The 22,761-nt window shown below is 33.5% G+C and overlaps 1 protein-coding gene across 1 annotated transcript; it reads right to left on the bottom strand.

Moving 5' to 3' along the window:
• Positions 1-744: 744 nt before the first annotated feature.
• On the bottom strand, positions 745-20,765 carry LOC148612096 (DBH-like monooxygenase protein 1). Its single transcript, XM_088593221.1, has 9 exons — positions 20,609-20,765; positions 15,423-15,618; positions 14,299-14,431; positions 13,114-13,218; positions 11,438-11,617; positions 5,300-5,466; positions 4,726-4,969; positions 2,603-2,699; positions 745-1,403 (listed from the first exon to the last, which is right to left on the bottom strand). Exons 1-9 carry the CDS (start codon positions 20,614-20,616, stop codon positions 812-814), a joined length of 1,722 nt encoding a protein of 573 aa, XP_088449347.1. The 5' UTR covers positions 20,617-20,765; the 3' UTR covers positions 745-811.
• Positions 20,766-22,761: the final 1,996 nt, after the last annotated feature.

The following is a 22,761-nucleotide window of genomic DNA, read 5'->3' as shown; positions in this document are numbered from 1 at the left end:
TATGGCTTCACGGGTCAATTTATGATGAAAACATCTCATTTATTTGTTATATAAAAATTATAATTTAGTGATTCAAATGTGTAGCTATAATAACATTACTAAATAACATATTTATACAGTAAGACTTGACGCAACTCAATAGACATACATATATACAACACTATTTGTCATTTTGGGTAATCATGTTTAACCTTTATGGCATCCCAGCACTATGTGCTTTAGAATATAAGATGGACTTTTCTAGATAATTTGTCGCGACTTTTATTTATCACGATGACAAAAATAGACTTCCATAATAAAGAGATGTTTCATATCGCTGACCATTTTTATTGTTATCAACTAACTTTACTGTAATTATTTATGTGCTTGTAGGATTCGAGTTAAAATGCAGAGTAATTAGATGCAAGCTGCGTAATAGACAAATAGTTCGGTCACAATAAGATCTGGTCTGTAATTACTGGTAAATGAAAATTAGTTAGATCTAATGATATATCCACATTCTCGTCTCGGGGTTTTGGTTTATAAAGGGATACATTGCAAATCTTTAAAGAAAGCTCCATCAAACAAGAAAACGCATATAAATCTGCACGTTTATTTAAAATTCTAATCAGTAAAATTTAGGGGCAATGGAATATTTGCGTACTCAATATTTTAGAAAGGTCTGTTGGAGTGTCCCTCACAGGGGATCAATTATAGATGCGCACATCCATTTCTCTTCATATGACAAACAACAACAATTGAACGGAAGTTTTCGTGTTTATTTATAAGAATGGAAGTAGATCATATAAAGAAAAGATGAAGTGAGAATATCTTATTGAAACAAAAAGGCAAATGAGAGAAAAACAAGAAGTACATAATTTACTGTCATTAGACCACGTGACCCATTTGTGTTGTCGCCATTGTTACTATTACCCAGTGCTTCCACTGCAAGTTCCACTGCGCACGAATCTGCTGCGGCAATGAAATGTTGCATTTCCCGATTGTCCCAGTCTGTTGATAGCTTACGAAGAAATTGATGAACATCCCCTTTCATACACGGGTGTTCGGCATATAGACTTCTCAATAAATCTTTGCACTCTACGGTACACCCTACAAATGGTCGACAATATTCTTTTACCAAATTTTTAGTTGCGTTATACTCCTGGTTGCTATCGATAAGAAATTCATACCAATTGCAACCTTCGTGTGTCCGCTGCATCCACATATTGCACATTGGAATTCCTTTCCAAGATACGCAGTTCTTGAATGGCATGTTGTCGGCTGGATAAAAACTTAGGAATCCAAAACACATTTCATCGTTGGTCGCCTCGCCGTAAAATGTTGTCCTTGCTTTCGATAATGATTTGAAATGACAGGTTGTCACTATTTCATCACCAGGTAAAAGCTGAATCGCCGTCGAATATCTGAAAGAGGAAATTAACAAATAGTCAGACGGAAAGCTAATAAATGTACACCTGCATGGAAGTATGAATCTAGAATATCTGGAGGTGGAAAGACAACAAATAAGCGGACGGAAAGTTCATAAATGAACAAGCGCAGTGATGGATCTACAAGTTTAAAAGTGTGGTGACGGATCTGATGCAAAAATTTATGAAAAGATTTTTTATAAAGAGTGCTTTGATTTGCTCCAAATCTGGCCTTAGTTTCAAGAAAAATTCTGAAGTTGAGAATTTCCTCAAATCTTTAAAATCAAGTGATCTGATTGGTCGAAATCTGAGTTTGAGGAAATCTCAATTTAAGATTTCTTTTTTTTTAAATCGGGTACAGACCCTCAAATTCAGCAACTAACATGCCGCTTATCCTAAAGAAAGAACCTTGATTCAGTGTGTCACATTATTCAAATAATTTGCTGAGAGATAAAAAGTTTAATTTAACAAATAAATCAACAAACACCGTTATATGATTTCACAATCACATAGTAAAATTACGTCCGTATGATGATAAATAGAAACTGTCATCCAATCAGAAGAGACGTTACTTGTAAATGAATAACCCAATCTCCCGCGCAGACATAATAACTTACACAACAATATCACTCCCCTTGGCACTGCTACCTTTTGACTATTCCTTCTTACTATTACCCAGAATTCATCAGATGGTAATCTTGTTATTACTATTCATCAGTTACAGTCGACGTGTTTTCGTTCGTTGGTTTCCGGGATATGAAAATCATGAGCACTATGCAAGTCAAAATTTCTTAATGTGTCATCTTCGAATTCGCTTAAAGTGACAGGGTTAAGTACAATTTTCTGTCCAGATGGTATTTCCGCTCTTTCAAAAACATTTTCCCACTATTAAACCCAGACACATCCAGTGTTAACCCCCTTTGATGCAAATTAGTAGAGTACACCGAAAACAGCCGGTCGCGGCATTGTAGTGAGCAATGCTTACGCCTTTTTTCAAGCCAGTGGAATGATACGTAAGAAACCAGGAACAGAAAGTAGTGGTCTATATATATTCACTATAACTTTATCTGCCACGCCCAGTGCTAAACTCTACCCTTTTATGCAAATAAGTACGCTACACAGAAAACAGCGTCGCGGACCATGCCCTGTGAAAATAAACTTATGTGCGGGAGTTTGTTAAATTGTATTTTACTTACTTAAATTCGATAGGCTCATCATAATTGTACATATCTTCATTTGTTATTTGTGTGTAGAACACGCCATCTCTAAACACCTCTATTTTCATTTTGTGACCTGCAAAAATCACCACGCATTTTTCATTTTGAGGGTTATGATACGAATGACTCTGAAATAAAAGCTTTTTGGAGTGAAACTAGAAGACACTTCAGAGAAGTTTTATTTCCATCATTATAGCTGCTTTAATACGTATAATTTGGATTCAATATAGTAATAAAAGTTATTTTGAAGGAGATAATTGATAAGCGCAACGAAATCACTCACAAACTAAGTATGGTTCAAAGGACCACGTAATGTTTGTTACCGACTCGGTAGCGTACCAATACACTTTGTAAAAACAACTTTTAATACTTATAATTGCAATTTTATGTTAAAAAAACCCTACATTTGATATATATGTTTGGCGTCAATGTTAATTGCATTATTTTGTCTCGGAGGAAATTGATACGACACATGCGTTTATACAAAAATAAATGTTTTGATTTTCACAACGTTGACCAATCAAATTACACGGTACATGAACAATAGGAATTACTTCGAATTATCCAATTCGCATTGAGTCAATGCACATTGAAAACGTCGAAAATATTTAATTAATTTTAATTTGAATTTGCTTTCCGTTCTCATGTGTCTAAACCTTAAATTTGCGTTGAACATGTAGAGAAATATGCATTTGAGTGCGCATTAGTGAAAACGTATCCAGAAGCAAATTCATTGTGCGCATTATTTCAATTCGCATTAATTCGCATTGGAAATTCGTTTGACGTGTGAATTCGTAACTGGATTAATGAGAACTCGCATTGAATGCGCATTATTTGACCATGTGAGCGCACCGTTAAATTAAGCAACGATTTCACTCCTGCAGTAACTGTTAGGAATAGACAGTTTTTTTAACCCTATCAAGTTTTAAACTTACAAATGGGTTATAAATCTTCCTAGTTTATCATTTGCGAAGGGTTAGAGGGAATTTGTAGACCTGAGTTGACCCTTACGCGAAAATACTTCAAGTACAGTCAGAGTAAGAATCAGGTAGTTGGTGAAGCGGTATGGAATAATCCACCACTTTACCAGTGTACTTTCACTCATTGCTACAAGATTTCCCGCATATTTTTTTGCAAAATGAGTTATAATTGTATTGGAATGTAACTTGCAAATGAACACAGGCCAATTAAGTGTCAGTCTCTGTAAGAATCAGATAGTCGGTGAAACATAGTATGTAAAAAAACATCATTTTTACAGTATAATTTGACTATTTACACCATCAGAATCAAGGAAAAAGAACAATATTTTCCATATCATTTTGGCAAATTGAGTTACAATTTCTTTGAAATGCACTGAAATTGAAACATTTCAAAGAGCAGATAACTTTGTCAAAACCCTCATTTTTTCTGACATTCTATTGAAAAATTTACGAGCAAATCCAATGATGCAGAGATCAAATGATGGTCAGTCTTTTCAAATAGAGAAAGCATCCTTGAGTGAAATTATATTGTCAGTTGTCAAATTGGTGGGATTTTGAAATGCATGTTTTTGATTTTTTCCCATTTTGCCTGATTTTTACAAATACTTATACTTAATATGCAAAAACATTTCTACCATTCTAATGAAAAATTCTAAACATATATAGTGATGGAAAGACAAGAGAGTAGTCATTTCAAATAGAAAATTTCAGTGAAATTTTATTTTCTGGTTGGCTGGTTTTTGTTATGCATGTTTCATGCAGATTGTTCCCGTTTTTCCTTTTTTCTTACAAAGACCTGTACAAGTTTAAGCGTGAACCCGGTATAAGTTAAACTGTTTAATGTCTCAAAAATAAAACCCCTGATAGATACTATTACAGGCCTTTTGAAGACGTATTTTAAGTAGAAATAATATACTGTGAGGACAAGGTGAATCGGTTAAGACATGTATACGTTTTAGTGTACGCCTAGTTGATGGGTTTGATTTTAACATGCGTCCATTTTTTCTGAAGTGTTTAGTTTGGACAAGTGTTTGTTTGAGGGATGGCTTCATACAAATCAGACAAGAGCTTGTTTTACCAAACGTACAGACTACATTTACATTTAAATGAATTTACAAATACCTAAATAGTGCATGTGATTAACTGCCCAAAATACGTAAAGAGGTCCTGTGATGAGTTTCCTAGAGCATTCCGCGGGACATCGACCCTCAACCATTACATCCTGTGACTTGGGAGGTATTTCTAGATAATTTTGTCCAAGTGTCATTACCCCAGCATTAAATTGGCGCAGATTAGGTGTGTAATACAACCGCATACCAGAGGAATCCTTGTATGTTTTAACATTATAAGGATTGTTCCAGTGAAACTACAAAGACAGTTTTATAGTTTAATAAAAGGCAAACTATTTACAAATTTTCATATCTATCCAGTACGTCATTAAACAGACAGACTCAATGAAGAAGAGCAAAGAAGTTAACTTATTTGACTTTATACTATTTACTAGAATTGATATTCAAGTTAAGCCTAATCGTATTCTTTTTTATTGGCGAATCTGTTCAAAATTTATGAGATTCAATGAATAATTTAGGGTAAATGTGACATGAGGCGTTAGCATTGTGTTTAGCACAAATGCGATATTGTTCGTAAGTATTGTTTCATCTTTATAATATACAATTATACATAATTATAAACAAACCTCCAGTACTGCTTGTTTGTAACCGGAAGTACCGACTCTATATCCGGTAGGACCATTAATACAGTATCCCGAAAACCCAACCGCCCATAGTCCTATTATGGTCTGACACTTCTTTTCACCCATTCCACATTTTTTGACTTTATAAAGGTCTTCTTCTGGTATAGTTTCTGTAATAAAGACGTTGCAATGAAAATCATTTTTTTTAAATTGAGACGTTGCATTTAATTCCAATTTTTTAAAGTTATATCTAAAAAATAAACCATGCCACATTGTATTTTCATGAAATCTATGTTACAAAACTTCCATTAGAAAATTCTATTTTTGGAAATTTTGTATCAAATTGGAAAAAAATTCATTTCAAACGCTATGAAAAGTTGAGTACTTATTAACTGTTTAAGAAATACTATACAGAACAGAGTTATATCTAGTAACTAAAAATATACAATTTAAGTATAAAGATAAAAGTTGTGTGTAGCAATAATAAGGTAAGTTTTAAGATCAACGTTATAGACTCTAATACTTTAATAAGATATCTAATAGGTTAAATGTTAAATCATCCATGATTCTTGATTTCATTTCCAGATTGCTCTTAATTCAATTTTATTTCAAATAAATACATCATTTATAATCAATACAATAGTAATAAATCATAAGGATTCGGAAACAAGTCTAAGCAATCAAATGTCAAATTAATTAACACATTGAATTAGCATTATTTTATAACATTCGTTTTACATGTATTTATGCAATCATGAGTAGAATAGAACAGGTACTATCTTTAAAAAAAAAAGATAGTCGACGCAGTAAAATTTGGTTTTTTTTTATTTCTAAGGTTCTACATTTCTTTCAAGAAAAAACACAAGGCACGCAATTTTTAAGATTCCGATAAAGTTTTTGCGAACGCAATTCCAATATTTTGATACAGATTTGTCGAATGCCACAAAGTTAGCAGTATTTGGCCAATCGGGAACTCCGATCAGTGGACTTGCGTTTCCATAGAAGAGCGTCCTTTAGGTCGAAGGGTAAAAAAGCGAAGCTAAACCGACTGCGTCGGAAAAATGATATGTGAAAAGGAAGATAGACATTTAGGTAAAAACAGAAGAATATGATAAAATGCATTAGAAAAAAAACAATCCAAAAGTTAAGCATTTACGAATCGTTTACTTTTTAAGTAGCACTCCAGCTAAGGATCGTGCAAAATGTAATTCATGGGTAAAAACCCTACATATTTTTTTTTTGATTGTTCGTTTAAAATACCATAGTAAACAGAAATTAACATGTGGTTTTTCATATAACCCGTGCTCTTAGGAGATAAAAACTGTATAGAATGCACTGTAGATTTCAAAATTAAGGGAGATAACTCTGTAAATGACGCTCAAATACAATAGAATCTACTGGATTTTCAATGTTGATTATCTCCTAAGAACAGGCAGATCTGAATGAATAATTACACATTTCATAGTATAGACCCATAAAACAACTTAATTACAAAAATAAAAATATGTAGCCTTTTTAGGGTGTATCACATTTTTTAGATTTTGCATGATTCTTACAAAGACAGCTACTTAAAATATAAGATAGCACCTTTAAGAATAGTTCAGTGTTTTATTCTGTTGTAAGAGCATCAGATCCTTTTAGAAAAAAAATAATATCAACCTGAAAATTCAAAGTCTGGGTAGTGTTAAGCCGGATTTCTGAGTACTTGATGCATTCAAGTAAGAAATGGTTGCTTTTACACAGTGGGCAAGGCTATTATTCGATAAGTCGTTTTTGTACGATGATTTATTCTGTTCTTGGTTTTCGTCGATAATTTATTTACCAAGATTATTTGCAGTCTAAAGTTTTTAATTCTGAATAAACTATAATATATATTCAAATATGAATAGGTATTTTTATCTGCATGTAGTATGATCAGAAATGAGAGCGCAAACTTTAATTTGTCATATTAAAGGTGATTTGACTAAAATGCCACGAATTCACAAAATCATGTACTAAATGTAGATAGCCATATTTACTCACTTTAATATAATATTCATTATGAAATCGACGTTCTACCTAAATTAACCCAAAGTTCTTTATAATTATACATTTCATAAAATATCCTAGTGTTGTTGCTTTAATACGATGCGTTTTCTTTTTATCCGATGGGTCCCTGTTATAGTTTGAATCATATGTTATTTTTCAACATTCAGAATCGTTGATGATCATCAAATTAATGCTGATATGCATGTATTCATATATTTGCCTAAGAATGCTATGAATGAAAATATCACCGCTCATAGCATGACACACATATTTGAATTTTAACCTCTAGAAGGTGTGTATTTTACACAAGTTTCTCTGATAGTAGACGGTTCAAAACGCTAGTCTAAGAGTTCACAGATTTAAAATGTACGTTTTCAAGTGAATTACTCGGAGAAAATACGTATTTTGATTTCAAACAATTCAAAAAGCAGTTCGAAATTATTCATTTTTATTGTATTGCTATACCTTAAAATCATTGGACAAAAACAAGAACAAATCGGATAAAAACAAGTACAAAATTTTGCTTCATCGGATCAAATGCGAACTTTCTCTATGGTGCATATTTCCAAAATTTCTTCTTTCGTGCAAATACCGAATTTATCCTAATCGAATTTTTAACTGTAAGTTTTTGTAAGAATTAAGAATCGGGCAAAATGGGAAAAATCATGGACATGCATGTCAAAACCCCATCGCTCTGACAATGTAATTTCATTCAAGGATGCTTTCTCTATTTGTTATGACCACTATTTGTTTTCTGCATCTCTGGGTTTGCTAAGAAATTTTTCAATAGACAAGAGATTCCCCATGGGCCTGAATCGCTCGCCTGGTTCAATTTTTGGCCTTCAAGGGCAATAACAAGGAATCGCCCTACAACTCTGATTACCTTATCATAAGGATCAATTCATCAATTAAAAGTTATTTTTTATCTATCATAGTCTTATAGATAAACGGCTAAAAACTGCAAAAACCATCATTTCTTTCCTTTCAATGGCAATAACTTACAAGGAGTCGAGTCGTCTGGCAAATTTGACCAAATCATGACTATCAATTCAACCAATGAGCATTTGGAACGTACGCAAAAGTAGTCCTACGCAGAAATTACCCCCTGTTCCTCATAATGCTGTGAAAAAAAGTTCTCATTTTATTTTAAAAATTTAAACAGTTTCTGAAAAGAAAAATATTTCTGTACATTTTATAGGTGCATTTTGCTTCTTGTGATGTGAAGTCTAATCTCCATAATGATTTTTAAATATACCCTTATCTTGTGAAAACACTGGGATTTCCCATGCTATTTACAGACCCTTCACTTCCGGTGACCAGTACTGCACTACAAGTCTAATAACCCCACGTGCCATTCTGAGGATTGTGAGCTGACATGTAGAATCATGCTGATATATAGTCCTCTGCACGTTAAAGTTAAGGTAAAGTCCAGATAAGCCATTGAATATTGTGAAATTAGCATAGAAGCCTATGGGAAGTGGAATTAGTGGTTTCTAGCCTTAAATAGGACATATCATAAAAATCATTTTATCAATTGACAATATTTTTCTATTTCTATCTATTATAGTTTCCAAGATACTGGTTGAAAACTGCAAAAACTGTCATTTTTGGCCTTTCAAGGGCAATTAAAGAATCTTAACGAGAATGCTTACATACCCCATGCATTCCCATGTTGGATACTCAAGTAAATTTGTTCGTAAGAAAAATACATGTAGAAGGACCCCGAAGAAACAGGAATTAGAGTATTTTTCAGGCATTAGAAAAGACTGCAACAAAATAAAATTTAAATAAGATTTTTTTTTAAAATGAATTTTTCTTTATCTTCTAACTAAATTCTGTTACCCAGAATTGTAGTTTCAAACTCCAGACTGTGATTTCTTTGAGTTTTAATTAATCCAAAGTAAATATCATCGTAGCGGAACCAAACGTACACTTAACCTGTAACTCATCACGGTGAAATATACCAAAAGTCATGTCTATATCTGCAAGCGTTTCAAAAAAATATCCGGAAAACTGAAGGCAGGCTGACGGACGGACGGGCGGACGGACGGGTCAAAAACATTATACCCTCCGCAACTTCGTTGCGTGGGGTATAATAACTCCAAAAAGGAGCTCCTAGTCGTGCGAAAATTTTGATTCGATGAAGACATTTGCATAAGTTATCTTAAAGAATCTTTTCATTAATTTTTTTTTTTCTCTTTTAGTTTTCAGGATAACCTTTTAAGGATAATAGCTCTAGCAAGGAGTAGTGTGACAACTTCAAACTAATAAAGACATATGTAGGCCTTATCATAAGGATCAATTCATCATTTAAAGTTTTTTTCTTTCTATTATAGTTTTCAAGATAATTGCTGAAAACTAAAAAAACTGTCAATTTAAGCCATTCAAGGGCAAAAACTCTAACAAGGAGTCGTCTGACAATTTTAACCCAATCAACACCTTTTTAGGACTTATCAAACATATCATTTTATCAACTGAAAGTTTTTTTTTTCTTTCTGTTATACTTTTCATGATACTGGCTGAAACTGCAAAAACTGTCATTTTTCGCCCTTCAACGTCAGTAAATATAAAAGGAGTTGTCCGACAACTTTGATCCACTGGAGACTTTTGTAGAGCTTTTCAAGTTGAAGTAAAAAATGTCGCATTTATTTTCAATTATCTCTTTTAATTTTTGAGATATATGTAGAAATCGGTGAGTTCACCCTGTGGTCGAAAAATAGCAACGGTGGCCATGTTTTACGATTGATATACATAATCGACCCAATTTTAAAAGTAAATACCCTAAGGAAGCTGATGACTAAGTTTGGTAATAATCCATTGAGTGGTTTCAGACGAGAAGATATAAAAAAAAGGGTTAACGACGGACGCCAAGTGATGATAAAAGCTCACGTGGCCTTTTATGCCAATGACCTAAAAAAAATAGGTTTTTGACAGAGTTATCTGCCTTTGATATGTTCAATTTACCAAAGTGATGTGGGAAATCGACTCTTTTTCCTTGGTTCTGATGGTACAAATAGTCAAATTACATTATCAAAATGGTGGTTTTTTCATACTATGTTTCACACAATACCTGCTTCTTACGGAGATTGACACTTAAACTTTAGAAGATAACATGATAGTTGAAAATCGTCATCGGCGAAAAACTACAATCATCGGACAAAAAAAGAACAAAACACCGTACATAAACAGCTGCGCCACGAGCGCATAATACGCCCGTCGTCTTGTGAAAAAAAAAACATAATAAAAGTTTTTGGATTAACACAGGGTTGTACAGGATGTCATGCTAAGTATATACTGACTCATTCCTTGTTCCCGCTCAAAAGGAAGTTTACATAAGAGAAAAATAAAAAAACATGTTTTATATGATCTGCATGTCAGTACATAAAATGAAAGTTTCAAAGTTCCATAAAACAGAAAGTTTTTTAAAGAGAGAAACAAAAATTGTTACAACATGTTTCATTGTTCATGGTATAATGCTTCTCTACAATAAATTCCCCATATTGATTCTTTCTCAGAGAGATTCCATCAATAAATACATGGGAGGGTTAGAAAGCAGAATTTTGGGATCCAACAAGCCATACATATTTATACATGTTATATGGATTAATGCACCTCCTGAATTCCCCTCATACGGCGCAAAATGTGAAAAATAATCATAAATAGTTTTTTGAGATACGGCGCGACCTGTGCAAAAGCACAAAGTCCCGTAACTCGAAAAGTTTTATTATAATTTTCACCAAAAGTATACAAACTGTTTGACCACCATACGAAATAACTATGTTAAGTTTCGAAAAATTTGTATAAGTTGTTCTCAAGTTACTCTGAGACATGTTTATGACGGACAGACGGACCCCCAAAAACGTGCCGTCAAAATTGATAGGCGTATAAAAACGGCTTGATCAGCTTACACAATAAATGTGTTTTTTTTTCATTGTGAATAAAATTTTAGTGTTTTGCAAATTAGATGGTGTCATACCAAGAAACTGTCTACCGAGGAAGCAATATAAAGAGTCAGAACCTCTAGTGGAAAACACAAAAATGTTATCCTAACTCGGACCCCCCACCCTCAACAAAACCAAATGATTGTTTCTTAAAAATGGTAATAAAATAAACCTTTTGGGTCACATCCGTATATCAAAATATGGTGCATAACATCTTTGTTGTCTAAAACTGGTTCATAGGCCACTAGGTGATAATCATTATCAGATGGTAGGTTAAAGGCCATACAGACGTATGTCGTCTCATCACTGGGCACGTCCGTCTCCGGAAACCTGATCGTTACATTCTGTGTTTCTGTAAATAACATACTAATTTAGTTTCAGGCAATGATATTTATCTCCTTGGTGAAGTGCACATTTTTAGGATTTTTTTTAATTATGTAAATTGATTCAATAAAAATTTCACTTATGTAGCATTTCCAAGGACATGTGAAAAAAATTATTTCCTGCAAAAAGTAGGGTGAGTCTACGAAGATCGGTCGGGACAGAAAAGTAGTCTTAAAGTATAAATTGCCATTTTCTTCACTTTCACTTTCGTTTTGCACTCATCAAACAAACCTTTTCATTGGAACATTTTTATGTTATAATGTTAGGTTTTCTTGCTCTATTTTATAAGTCATTGTTCATATCTTTTGACAAAACATTAGTCTGTAGAGGCAAAAAGAAAATGCACTATATTTTTACAGCATCTGTTTTGATGCGATATTTGTACCATATCGTTTAAGCAACAACAAATAAATTAAATAGGAATACGTTTGATAGGCGCCTTGCAATGGTTAACCATCAATTAATCTATAAATTGACACTAGAGAGAAGAATTTATACAAGTTCAATTATTCACATGTTAATTTCTTTTCGTCACGTTGCTTAAACAACTTTCAAGATTGAACGAATAAACACAAAACAGTATAAGGATAAAAGAAATGTGTAAACATCACACGACATTCAAACTAGGTCATAACCTCGTGACCAAGATAGTTTCGTAATATAAAAATCTAAAAAGGACACGCGTACATCTTTTGTAAAAAGTAAATATCGTAGTCCATGTTTTAAAATAATGGTGCAAATTGTTTGAAAACGTAAATTCCAGCCAGGGGTCATGTCAATGAAAGTATCGTACGATGTCTTAGGAATAGAATTAGGATGGTCTTAGGACACATCGTACGGTGTAAGCCGAAGCTATCTTAGGATAATTAAATCTAATATCGCAGCTCCCGGTTTTCAATTAGATTGGAGACAATCATAACTATGATCATCTTAAGATTGTCATGAGGCGATGTTATTTTTATTATAATTCCATGAAAGGTTTCATAATTATTTGGGATAAAAGAACAAAGTTTTCTGCCCATATAAAGTATGCAAGACTTAGTTGATAATACAACCAATAGACCCTGTTGTGGTAAGTTGGTTAGCATGCTCAATATACACTTCTGCGAAGTAGAGCTTGGGTAGAACAAAAGAATTTTACTCGCGGAAGTGTTTATAGAGCATGCTCTACGCATGCTCGTATTACGCTTCCTTTGTGAGAGTAATAAATTTTTCAAGCCGCAATATCAAATGGTCGTCCCCTTTCCCGAGAATTTGTGATTATTTGTAATTCATTAAATAATGCTTTATACAGCAAATTTTACAAACACTTTGATGGTTATTTTTGGAGGTTATCGGGTATGAATACTTGGTTAATGCAATAAAATCTGTGCTTTTTTTCCCCTTCGTGTGCCACCCTTTCTACGAATTTTGCCTGATTCTTAGACGGAAAAGTACTTAAATAATCAGAATAATTTTATTTACCTGGTTCATCAATAACTGCACAGTTTTCTAATTTATCAGAAACTTCGCAATCAACCCAGTCCTTATCCTTCGCACATATAGAATCACCAGTCTCTGTGCATACTCCTGGAAAAGAAATCAGGAAAACCTCGGTATTTTACATTTTGATGTTACAAAACAAGGAGACAATAACAGTACTAGTACAAAAATATGAGGCTGGCCAGCTCATCGAGATATGTCACTTACATCGCGTGTCGTCCTAGGTCGTAGTAGGTTTAGGACGGCTTGTCTGCGCGGCCCGCGTTTTAAGCTATCGGAAGCACTAGCCTTAGGCCAGTTCCACTACAATTTGTTTAACAGACTGAAATCAGTGTTTATATGGTTATAATTTAAATTAATATGGATCATCACTTTAAGAATTAAATCTAAAAATAAACACTGTTATTATATCCAATAATGATAATATTTTACATCAAAATACTAATCTGTAATCATATAAGATTATGAAGTGCACTTCAGCTAAGAACCATGCAAAGTGTGATTCAGTGTAGAAAAGCCTACATATTTTTGTTTTTGATATTTTGTTTGAATTGCCATAGTTCAGAGAAAATTACGTTCACTTTTTCATATAACCCGTGTTCTTAGGAGATAAAAATTATATAGAATGCACTGTAAATTTCGAAATTAAGGGAGATAACTCTGTAAATGACACTCAAATGCAATATAATCTATTGGATTTCCAATGTTGATTATAACAGCAGACAGATTGGAATGAATAATTAAACATTTCATAATAAAGACCCATAAAACAACTTAATTACAAAAATAAAAATATGTGGCCTTTTTGTGGTGCATCACATTTAACAAATTTTTGCATGATTCGTACAAAGACTGCTACTTAATGTGTTATATTAAATAACCATGGTCCTAAATTAACGGTCCTCGTAGGTTCACTTGTTTGATGATAATATTTACTCAATTTTTATATGATTACGGACAATACAGCTACTTGACACCACCAAAATAGACGGATTCCTCAGTTATAATTGTTTGCATTTGCGGAACTGTGACGAAGTGATGGTAACGTGCTAGTCTTGTCTTTTGCAACAACCGTCGCAGGCGAGACAAAATCTGAACTATATAACAAAGACTTTGGTTTTTGCAGTAATAAATGATCACATGTTACCCTAATTATAAGATACATACCTGGATGTGAAATATTTGTCACCCGTGTTGGTATTTGACCAATCTTCCATACACAGTTGGGATCTCCAAGTTCTTCACCGTTCGTTCGTCCGTCTCCATCAGAATCTTTGTTGCACAATTCAGTTGTCCATTTCTGCAGAAGTATAGAAATATTGTTGTCTTAAAGAAATAATGATGGGCTACGCTATATTTATGGGCCAGTTCAAACTACATCAGGCTTATTTCGAAGTAATTTTTTTGATAAATTAGATGCGGTCATGTCCTTTTCGAAGTTTGAGCGCGCTATGCATTGCATATTAACTCATTATAAAAGTTAGCTTCGTATCGACAATATTGAGTAGTGGTTTGAAAAGGGTGATATATTTTTAAAGGTTGTGTCTTTTACTTACCCTGGATTGCGGCATGTGAGTTAACAAAAAAGTTGACAGATAAGCTCAACTTGAAACATTTTTGTCATTGTCCGAGTTTTTGCTTCCGGCTTATCAGAAGTTGTAACTTTGTTCTTTTATCCCAAATAATTATGAAAGAATAACCAAGGAAACCAAGGTTATAGCGGTAATCAAAAGAATGTAATCCAGGGACAAAGACCAGACATGAAAAAAGACATAAACAACAAAGAACATGAAGTAACTAAAATCATACATACAAAGTAACAAAAGCAAATGAGCAACTGGACACCACTAAAAACTGGGAGCATGGACCAGGTGCACCTTAAGGGTAAGCGAAAATGACCCCGCGCGGAACGAGAGCAGGAGCTACCCGTGTCTGTATAACTCTCATTGGTCAATTATTTATAAATGGGTGAGGTCAATTCATGTCACAAATCATTTATGGCACCGCCTTCCTCGTTATCCAAATAGACTTCTCGTACTGCGGGCTCGAAGTCTATTTGAATAACTCGTAAGACCATGCTATAAATATAACATAAAGATAATATTATCTTCTACGGTTTTGAGTTGTGTTGACCACTCGTGACTGGATAAACCCATTCGTCCAAATAACCGAAGCATTAATATGCAAATGAAGAAAAATCCATCCGCCAAATGGTGATGATTAATATGCAAACGACCATAAAAGGAAATCCATCCACCAATGATAACAATAACTATATTAGTGCTACTTACTTTATTTGCATTATAGAAATCAAGTCCAAAAGGATTTCTGCTTCCACCTCCGAGAGGATTGTGGTGGCCTACACCATGCCACACGTAATTGGCTTTACATGGATGGGGGACATAGTTTCCATTAGGAATAATGTCTTTGAATGATGGGTAAGATACTGCTGATCCGATGAGCGCCAAAATTAGCAAGTGATATAATCTGAAAACATAGAATTCACTAAGTGATATTCTAATTTAGAACAGTAGCGTTAATATGAATTTTAGATACGTATACAACATACATATATTGTACCGTGAAAGCACTTATATAATCGTGGGGTACCAATTTTCGCGGATTTCGTTGATGACTCTAACCACGAAATTAAAACATCCGAAGAAAACACGAACCAACGATTTGTCTGCAATCCCCCAAAAAATTATCCACGAATAAAAGGACTTGCACAGTATTTACTTTCAGTTACGACTGGTCAAGAAAATGTACAACAAATATTAAATAAATTCATTCATTCATTCATTCATTCTTAATTTATTTATTTCTTTCTTTCTTTCTTTCCATTCATTCATTCACATTCATTCAATTATACGTTCATCTATTCAAATGGGCCATTTTACACCTGAGGTTTTTATTATTCATTTTTTTTTTCAAATGACCCCATGTAAACTACACAGCAGACTAATACAATCATTTTTTTATACCCTATATGATTTAAATCAACTTCAAAGAAAATACATTTCTAGTGGAGTCCGAGTTGCTCATTTGCTTTTGTTACTTTGTATGTATGATTTTAGTTGCTTTATGCTCTTTGTTGTGTATGTCTGTTTTCCATGTCTGGTCTTTGTCCCTGGATTACATTCTTTTGATTACCGCTATAACCTTGGTTCCCTTGATTACTCTTTAGTAATTGGTCTTAATTTGTGGGAAACGTAAGAAAAAGATTAATTAATTTGATTATCAGTACTACCGGTAAATTAAATTTGCAAGTGCGTGGAATGCAACCGCCACGTATATGCACACAATGTCTGTCTAGAAAGGGAACATAACATCTTGCAACTCCTGCGATAAGTGAAAAAGTGCATTTGATATACATGTATGATTTTATGTTACAAGTATCAATAGAAGAATTTGGACCTTTCACAACTTAGTATTTCGATTGAAAGAGCTTTCCATCCATCAGAAAATCGGATTTTCATCAACACCCATTAGATGGTTGATTGATTTTCTTTTCATTTGCTCATTTGCGTTTTCCAAAATAAAAAAAAATGTTTATGACTCCCTTTTCTGCATTCATTTTATCTATTAGCATTCTGCTTTTCTATACATTTTTAAAGTTCTGTCAACACTATTTTGCGTTTCAGTCATTCTACTCCGATCGAATTCCTTTAAGCTGTAAGAATTTATTCTATTCTATTTTTGGTTTATTCTTTTGTTTGTTAATAACACAAAATACAGATACTCTTAGTCTTTTTATATCCCTTCGATTTCGATTTTTTTGTCTCTTTCAGTTGCATATTGGCTAAATTGCCCGACCCTACCCACCTCTCCCTATTTCCAGTGGCAATCAAAATTTGTCGACCCCATTGTCCTTGTGTCCCTTCCCCTTTCCATTTCATCATCATTTCTAGTTCATTTATCATCAATTTCATGTTCATCGTCTGAATATAGCTGAAATATTGCTGCTCGGACGTTAAACCCCAACAAACAAAACAAATTATACTTCAGCGCCCCGTGCGGGTCCATTAGCTTGTCGTAAACGGCGACTAAATAGGGATCAGAACCCTGCCCTGGACTAGGGCGCTCTGCCCACAGAGCAACTGTTTGTGTGCCTCAGGTGGTGGGATGTACATGTAACATGCTGGGGTCGTCAGGCCATAATACGGAAAACCTGACCGCAAAGCATAGTGGTGCACCATGGTGGAAAAGATGCCACGTTCCTCGCACGTTAAAACTTCCTTCTATGTTATTCTCTTGGAGTAGGAACTATTGGGCTCCGTAACAGCAGGCTACTAGTAATTGCCCGACCTTATCCACCTCTTCCTATTTCCAGCCAGTGGCAATCAAAATTTGCCGACTCCATTATCCTCGTGTCCCATCCCATTTTTTAATTCATCACTTCGTGTTCATTTTATCATCTATTTCATGTTCATCGCCTGGGTATAGCTGAAATATTCCTGCTCGGGCGTTAAAACCCACTAATCAATCAATCAACCTTTTACTTAAGCTATCAGATATCAGAACTGTCCCCTATAATAACCTCACTTTGAAAATATTTACAAAAAAAGCAATGAGAACAATACCAACAATGAATAAATAATGTATTCGTCGCACTGATTTAAAAGTACACACGAACAATTATCTATTGGGGGAAGAATAAAAAGGATTAAGATATTACTCAGTTGATACAAGGGTATATAACGCAAAGAAATTCCCATTGCCAAAAGACGGAATTTTAATATACCAATTGATTTACAGCTTAAACATTTTGATTTTCCTTAATTATACTTTTATATCCATCCTAATTTTGTGGTTTCGAAAATACAGAACATTGAGAGAGTACTTTGAGGTTTCGAATTACCACACCTAATTATACTTTGATAATAAAGGGCCGTAACCCATTAAATGTCAGTATCAAATGCAGGTTGTCAATGTTGTGGAACAACCCTTGCTATTTGAATTTTAAAATATTCAGATATGAGCCAAGTTTACGACTAGTATAGTATAACATTCTAAAGAACCCAAAAGAATCATGCCTTTTATCGTGCTATATTTTGATTCGTTTGATTTGTGCTGAATTGTCGAAAAAGTAATAAAATTGTTGTCCATGATCCTTAATATCATCTTTTGTGTTAAACAGCTAAAATATCGATTTCTCTTTGTCGACATTGACATGAGTGGGGAATTGTACAATGACCTTGAACATTCCCTGTCTATAGCTTTATCTCTTTCTAAAAACCACGTGCTAAAACAGTTTTAGTTGTGGTGCAGTTGGTAATATAGTTTGTATAAGGTTTTAACTTATTAAAATGTGTTTATATGCCCTCTAGTTGTTGAAATTCTATTTTTTTCAAAAGTCTCAGACTGTTGAATGTAAAAATGAGACCTGGGTACAATCAGAGTCTGTTCGATTGGTGTAGAAATGCATAAATTATCTTCCATAGACAGATAGATTGTAAAACTGCAATCAAGTTCACAAAGAATCCCTATTCATTAACTGTGTAGACATATAATTTAAAACTACAGGATTCACAAGAAAGTTCACCAAGTTTAGCTAAGTACATATACTGTGTTCAATGATACATGACCGACCGTTTAAACAACGCAGTTTATTTATGGAAAACCGACATCAAAACTAACCCCATCCTTTCAATCATGAGATACAATAATAGGGTATTTAACAAAACTAAGCAATAGTCATTACTTCATTTAATATACAATAACTGAGACTTTTTCATGACAATTGCTATACTGTATACACAATGAATTATTCAGGCTGTGATTTAGAAAAAAATCTTTAATTCACACGGACAACTTTACATGTTTAAAGTCATAGTTACTAACACATTTTTGTTATACATGTAAATATATGTAATTGAAACAAACAGTTTAAACTTACCGAATATTCCAAAAGAAAGGGTTTAAAATGTCGAGTAGTTTATCAATCAAGTAAGTCCATCATGTCTGTTCGACAAGTGACATTTTTTTTCGTGTGCAATTAAAAGAACTAACGTGTCCCAAAAAAACTTTTATTTATATGTTTATTTTTATGTTCCTCCAACGAAATGGGGAAATATTGTTTTCTTTCGTTTTATTAATATTCTTCTTTCGTCTAAATGCCCGTTGTTCGCATACCTCTTCAAAAACAGCTGAACGGATTCAAACCCTGGCGGCTAAAAAAAGGGGAAAGGTCAAAATATAGGGCACTGCGTTATCTCGGAAACCGAGGTGACCAGGAACTTGAAATTAAGTACAGTGGGAGCCCTTCATGATTTTCAGATGATAAGCATCTCTTGTAATTATAATTCTTCTCTCTCAAATCCTCCGTCTAGTCGACGTATCACCTCAGAAACGATTGAGTATATTAAAACCAAACTTCGCACAAAAATCGACAACCATATGTAGACGTGCCTTCCAAACTTTTTAAAAATTCGTCAAAAAATCTCACAAAAATCGTGAACGGTTAATACTTGATTTAAAAAGAGGTCATCGCAAAGGCTTACCGGCGGCCATGTTGAAATTTATATTTAAAAAATGGCAGCCATTCCAAGATGGCCATCTGTCAAAAAAAAAATTAAATTAGAAAAAAAAACGTAAAAATGCATGGAGCAGTTGAAACTGATTAAAAATTCTACTGTGACAATTGAAGGGGGCTGTGTGTAACATTCATATCTAGTTTAAAGATTGCGTTTAGTTTTATATTCCATGTATTTGCACGTCAGTAATAAACCAATACTCTAGATTTTAACATGAACTCTCCAAGTCACTGCTGGTTAAATACTGATGTATTTTTCCGTAAATTTACGTTTGCAAGTGCTTAGTCCTTTTTGTATGGTAATGGTTCAGCATAAGTATTCACATTTCATAGCTTAAATGTGTCTAGTTCAAAGGCGGGCCTAGCAATACCGAACTACAGTGTTTTCAAATGATTCTTTATAAACAATTTAAAAATTCAAACATTGACGTTGCATTGATGGAATCAAATTTTGTTCAATGATATTGTTAATGTGAATTTTGGAGATAAAATTTTACCAATAGTCTGGAACCATTTTCACTGGAAACCCCTTTCCCAAAATTTCTATATCCGTGCCTGTACTGAATCCTTCTAGCTACTCAAACACAAGCATATGAGGAGCGAGGATCTTGAGCACTTCAAGTCGGGGCGTAAATATAATTTAAGGCAGGGAGAAGCCAGTGAAGAATACTTGGGAGGGGTGAATTAATATTGAAAATCAAGGTTTCATGCTAAAACATATTCTTTCCTAATTTCAGGAGCGGGTATACGCCAGGTTTGCCCCCTTTCGAATCAGCACCTGTGTATGCAAGGAAAACATAGTACACAAATTCGATATTTTTTTTAATTTGCTTAATTTATTTGTTACGTTTATTTCATTTTCTTTTCAAATTTAAAACTCGTTGCTTATGGATTGAAGTTATTTTCTTTCATAAATGAAATCTTAAAATAACTAAAGCTTACCTGTACATCTCTGTACTTCTTGTAATATAAAATCTGTAGATTCTGTATATTTATTTATATGGTCTCACCCTGTTTCTTCACGTGATTTAATTGACCTTTCCCTTAGTTTACAATATACTATTTTCTTCTAACCAAATCCGTTTCCCGTGATCGACCCGCTTTAGATTTAGAGGAAAATGTTTTGATATATTACGCAATCGATTACCTATTACTTAATTATACCTACATTGTATTGTGTTTTTTTTCTTTTCAATTCGACACTATACAATAGTATTTTGTAATGGTTCAGGTAAGAAAATCAGTGACCGGGTGAGCTGTTTTAATGGTGTGTTCACGTTTCTCCAACATTTGATAATTAGACTAAAACAACATCTAATTAAGGTTAGGGATTAAAGGGTCTTCAAAAGGGCTTGATGATTTAAATTAACTGTATTTTACATTTTCCTATAAAAAATGTTGGATGAAAAAAATTTTGTTCTGTTGTTTTTTTTTTTGTTTTTTTTTGGTTTGTTTTTTTTTGTTTTTGTTTTGTTTTTGTATTTTTTGTGAATTGAAATTCATAGCAGATTAAAGAATATAAAATATTTCTCTCTTTTTAAAGGTAAATATTGAATTTTGCATTTGAAATAAAATAGTTTAATTTTTTTCCAATATGATTTTAGTATTTTTTTTAAATAGCTATAAACTGTATGAAACTCTCAATACATTTGTATTTATTTACAATTTATTTTATTTAATATAAAGTACTTGTATCAATCAAGATCTGTTAGGGTTAGCTGCTTAAAAAAATTATCCTGCAATGAGGTTATTTGTTAAAAGAATAAAGATATACGGTTATTTTTTTTTTGCTGTATCCGTACATTAGCTGGTTATCGACTTTCTGGCTGCTCCCACTCACGTGATCGGCAGAAATAGTTTTTTTCTGGTATGCGTAAATTACTCATGGCCGCCACCATAGATACGATATAAACAAATTGCGATTGCGTATCCGGTTAATCTTTTTTTTGCTGTTTTGTTTCGTTTTCACCTGAATGAAATAAAAGATTTTATATAAACCAAATAATGATTTTGTTTGTATTTTTTTTCACCGTTACATATATGGCAAATCCCAAATCTCGTTCAGATTTGATTCATTATCAGTTTGCAGACGACTTCCCCTGCCATTTCAGTCATATCGGACTCGGAGCCGTCACAATTTAACATTAACTGGTCCCCACTTAAAGAAATTGAAGCATTACAATATGATAAAAATCTTGAAGAGACAAATAACCAGGAAACTGTTATGGTCTTGGATTTATTACTGCCTAAACCCCAAGACGATGAATCAGAGGAACACTACATTATAGATCTGCCCATACAACTGCCTCCTCTTCTCCAAGAATCTCAAACAAATATTTCAAATCCCAAAGAAACTAGTGCACAAATTTCACCCCTGAACTCTACTGCCATATACCAAACAGAAACATGTCAGCTTCCACCTTCCTCGCGAAATTCAAAACTTAAATGTTCTTAAAATCGACTTTACCACATTCAAAATATTTGTATTTATTGTTCATTTTACTTATTTGTCTCTAGGAATTAAATAAATTTTGATACATTGCTTATTTTCTTCAAACAGCTTTGACGGATTATATGGTACGGATTGAATTTCAATGTTTACTGAGTCATGCGCCATGCGTATTATTTTTTTTCTTCGTGTTTAACGATCGGGGCTCCTCAGGGGATATGCATTTTAAAATTTTATTTTAAAAATGTACACACGCACTAAACTATTAATATAACAGGATAAAAACAATATAGGTACATTGTCGAAAATTATTAAGATATGTGTATTCGGCTTGGAACGGGGGAAATAGCTCGGCGGAGCCTCGCATTTCCTACCCGTCCCGTCGCCTCATCACATATTTTCAATAGTTTTCGACAATGTACCTATATTGTATATATATTGAACTAATTTGGATAATTATCACAACATGTAGTCAAATGTAGTTAAAATGACAGCCTGTAATTTTCATAGCTCCTATGAGAGTTTGAGCAGAGCTCAGCAGTTGCCTTATAAGTCAGTTAAGATTCATTGAACATGACAAAGGCAAATGCAATGCTTGCAGTTCAGTTTGTACCAATGAGTTCAACAGAGTGAGGCTTGAGTTTGA

The sequence above is a fragment of the Perna viridis genome, chromosome 7 (assembly GCF_037379345.1).
Source record: "Perna viridis isolate PV_CMFRI_1.1 ecotype Kerala chromosome 7, ASM3737934v1, whole genome shotgun sequence".
NCBI lineage: Eukaryota > Metazoa > Mollusca > Bivalvia > Mytilida > Mytilidae > Perna > Perna viridis.
This window is presented reverse-complemented; position numbering and strand designations above follow the sequence as displayed.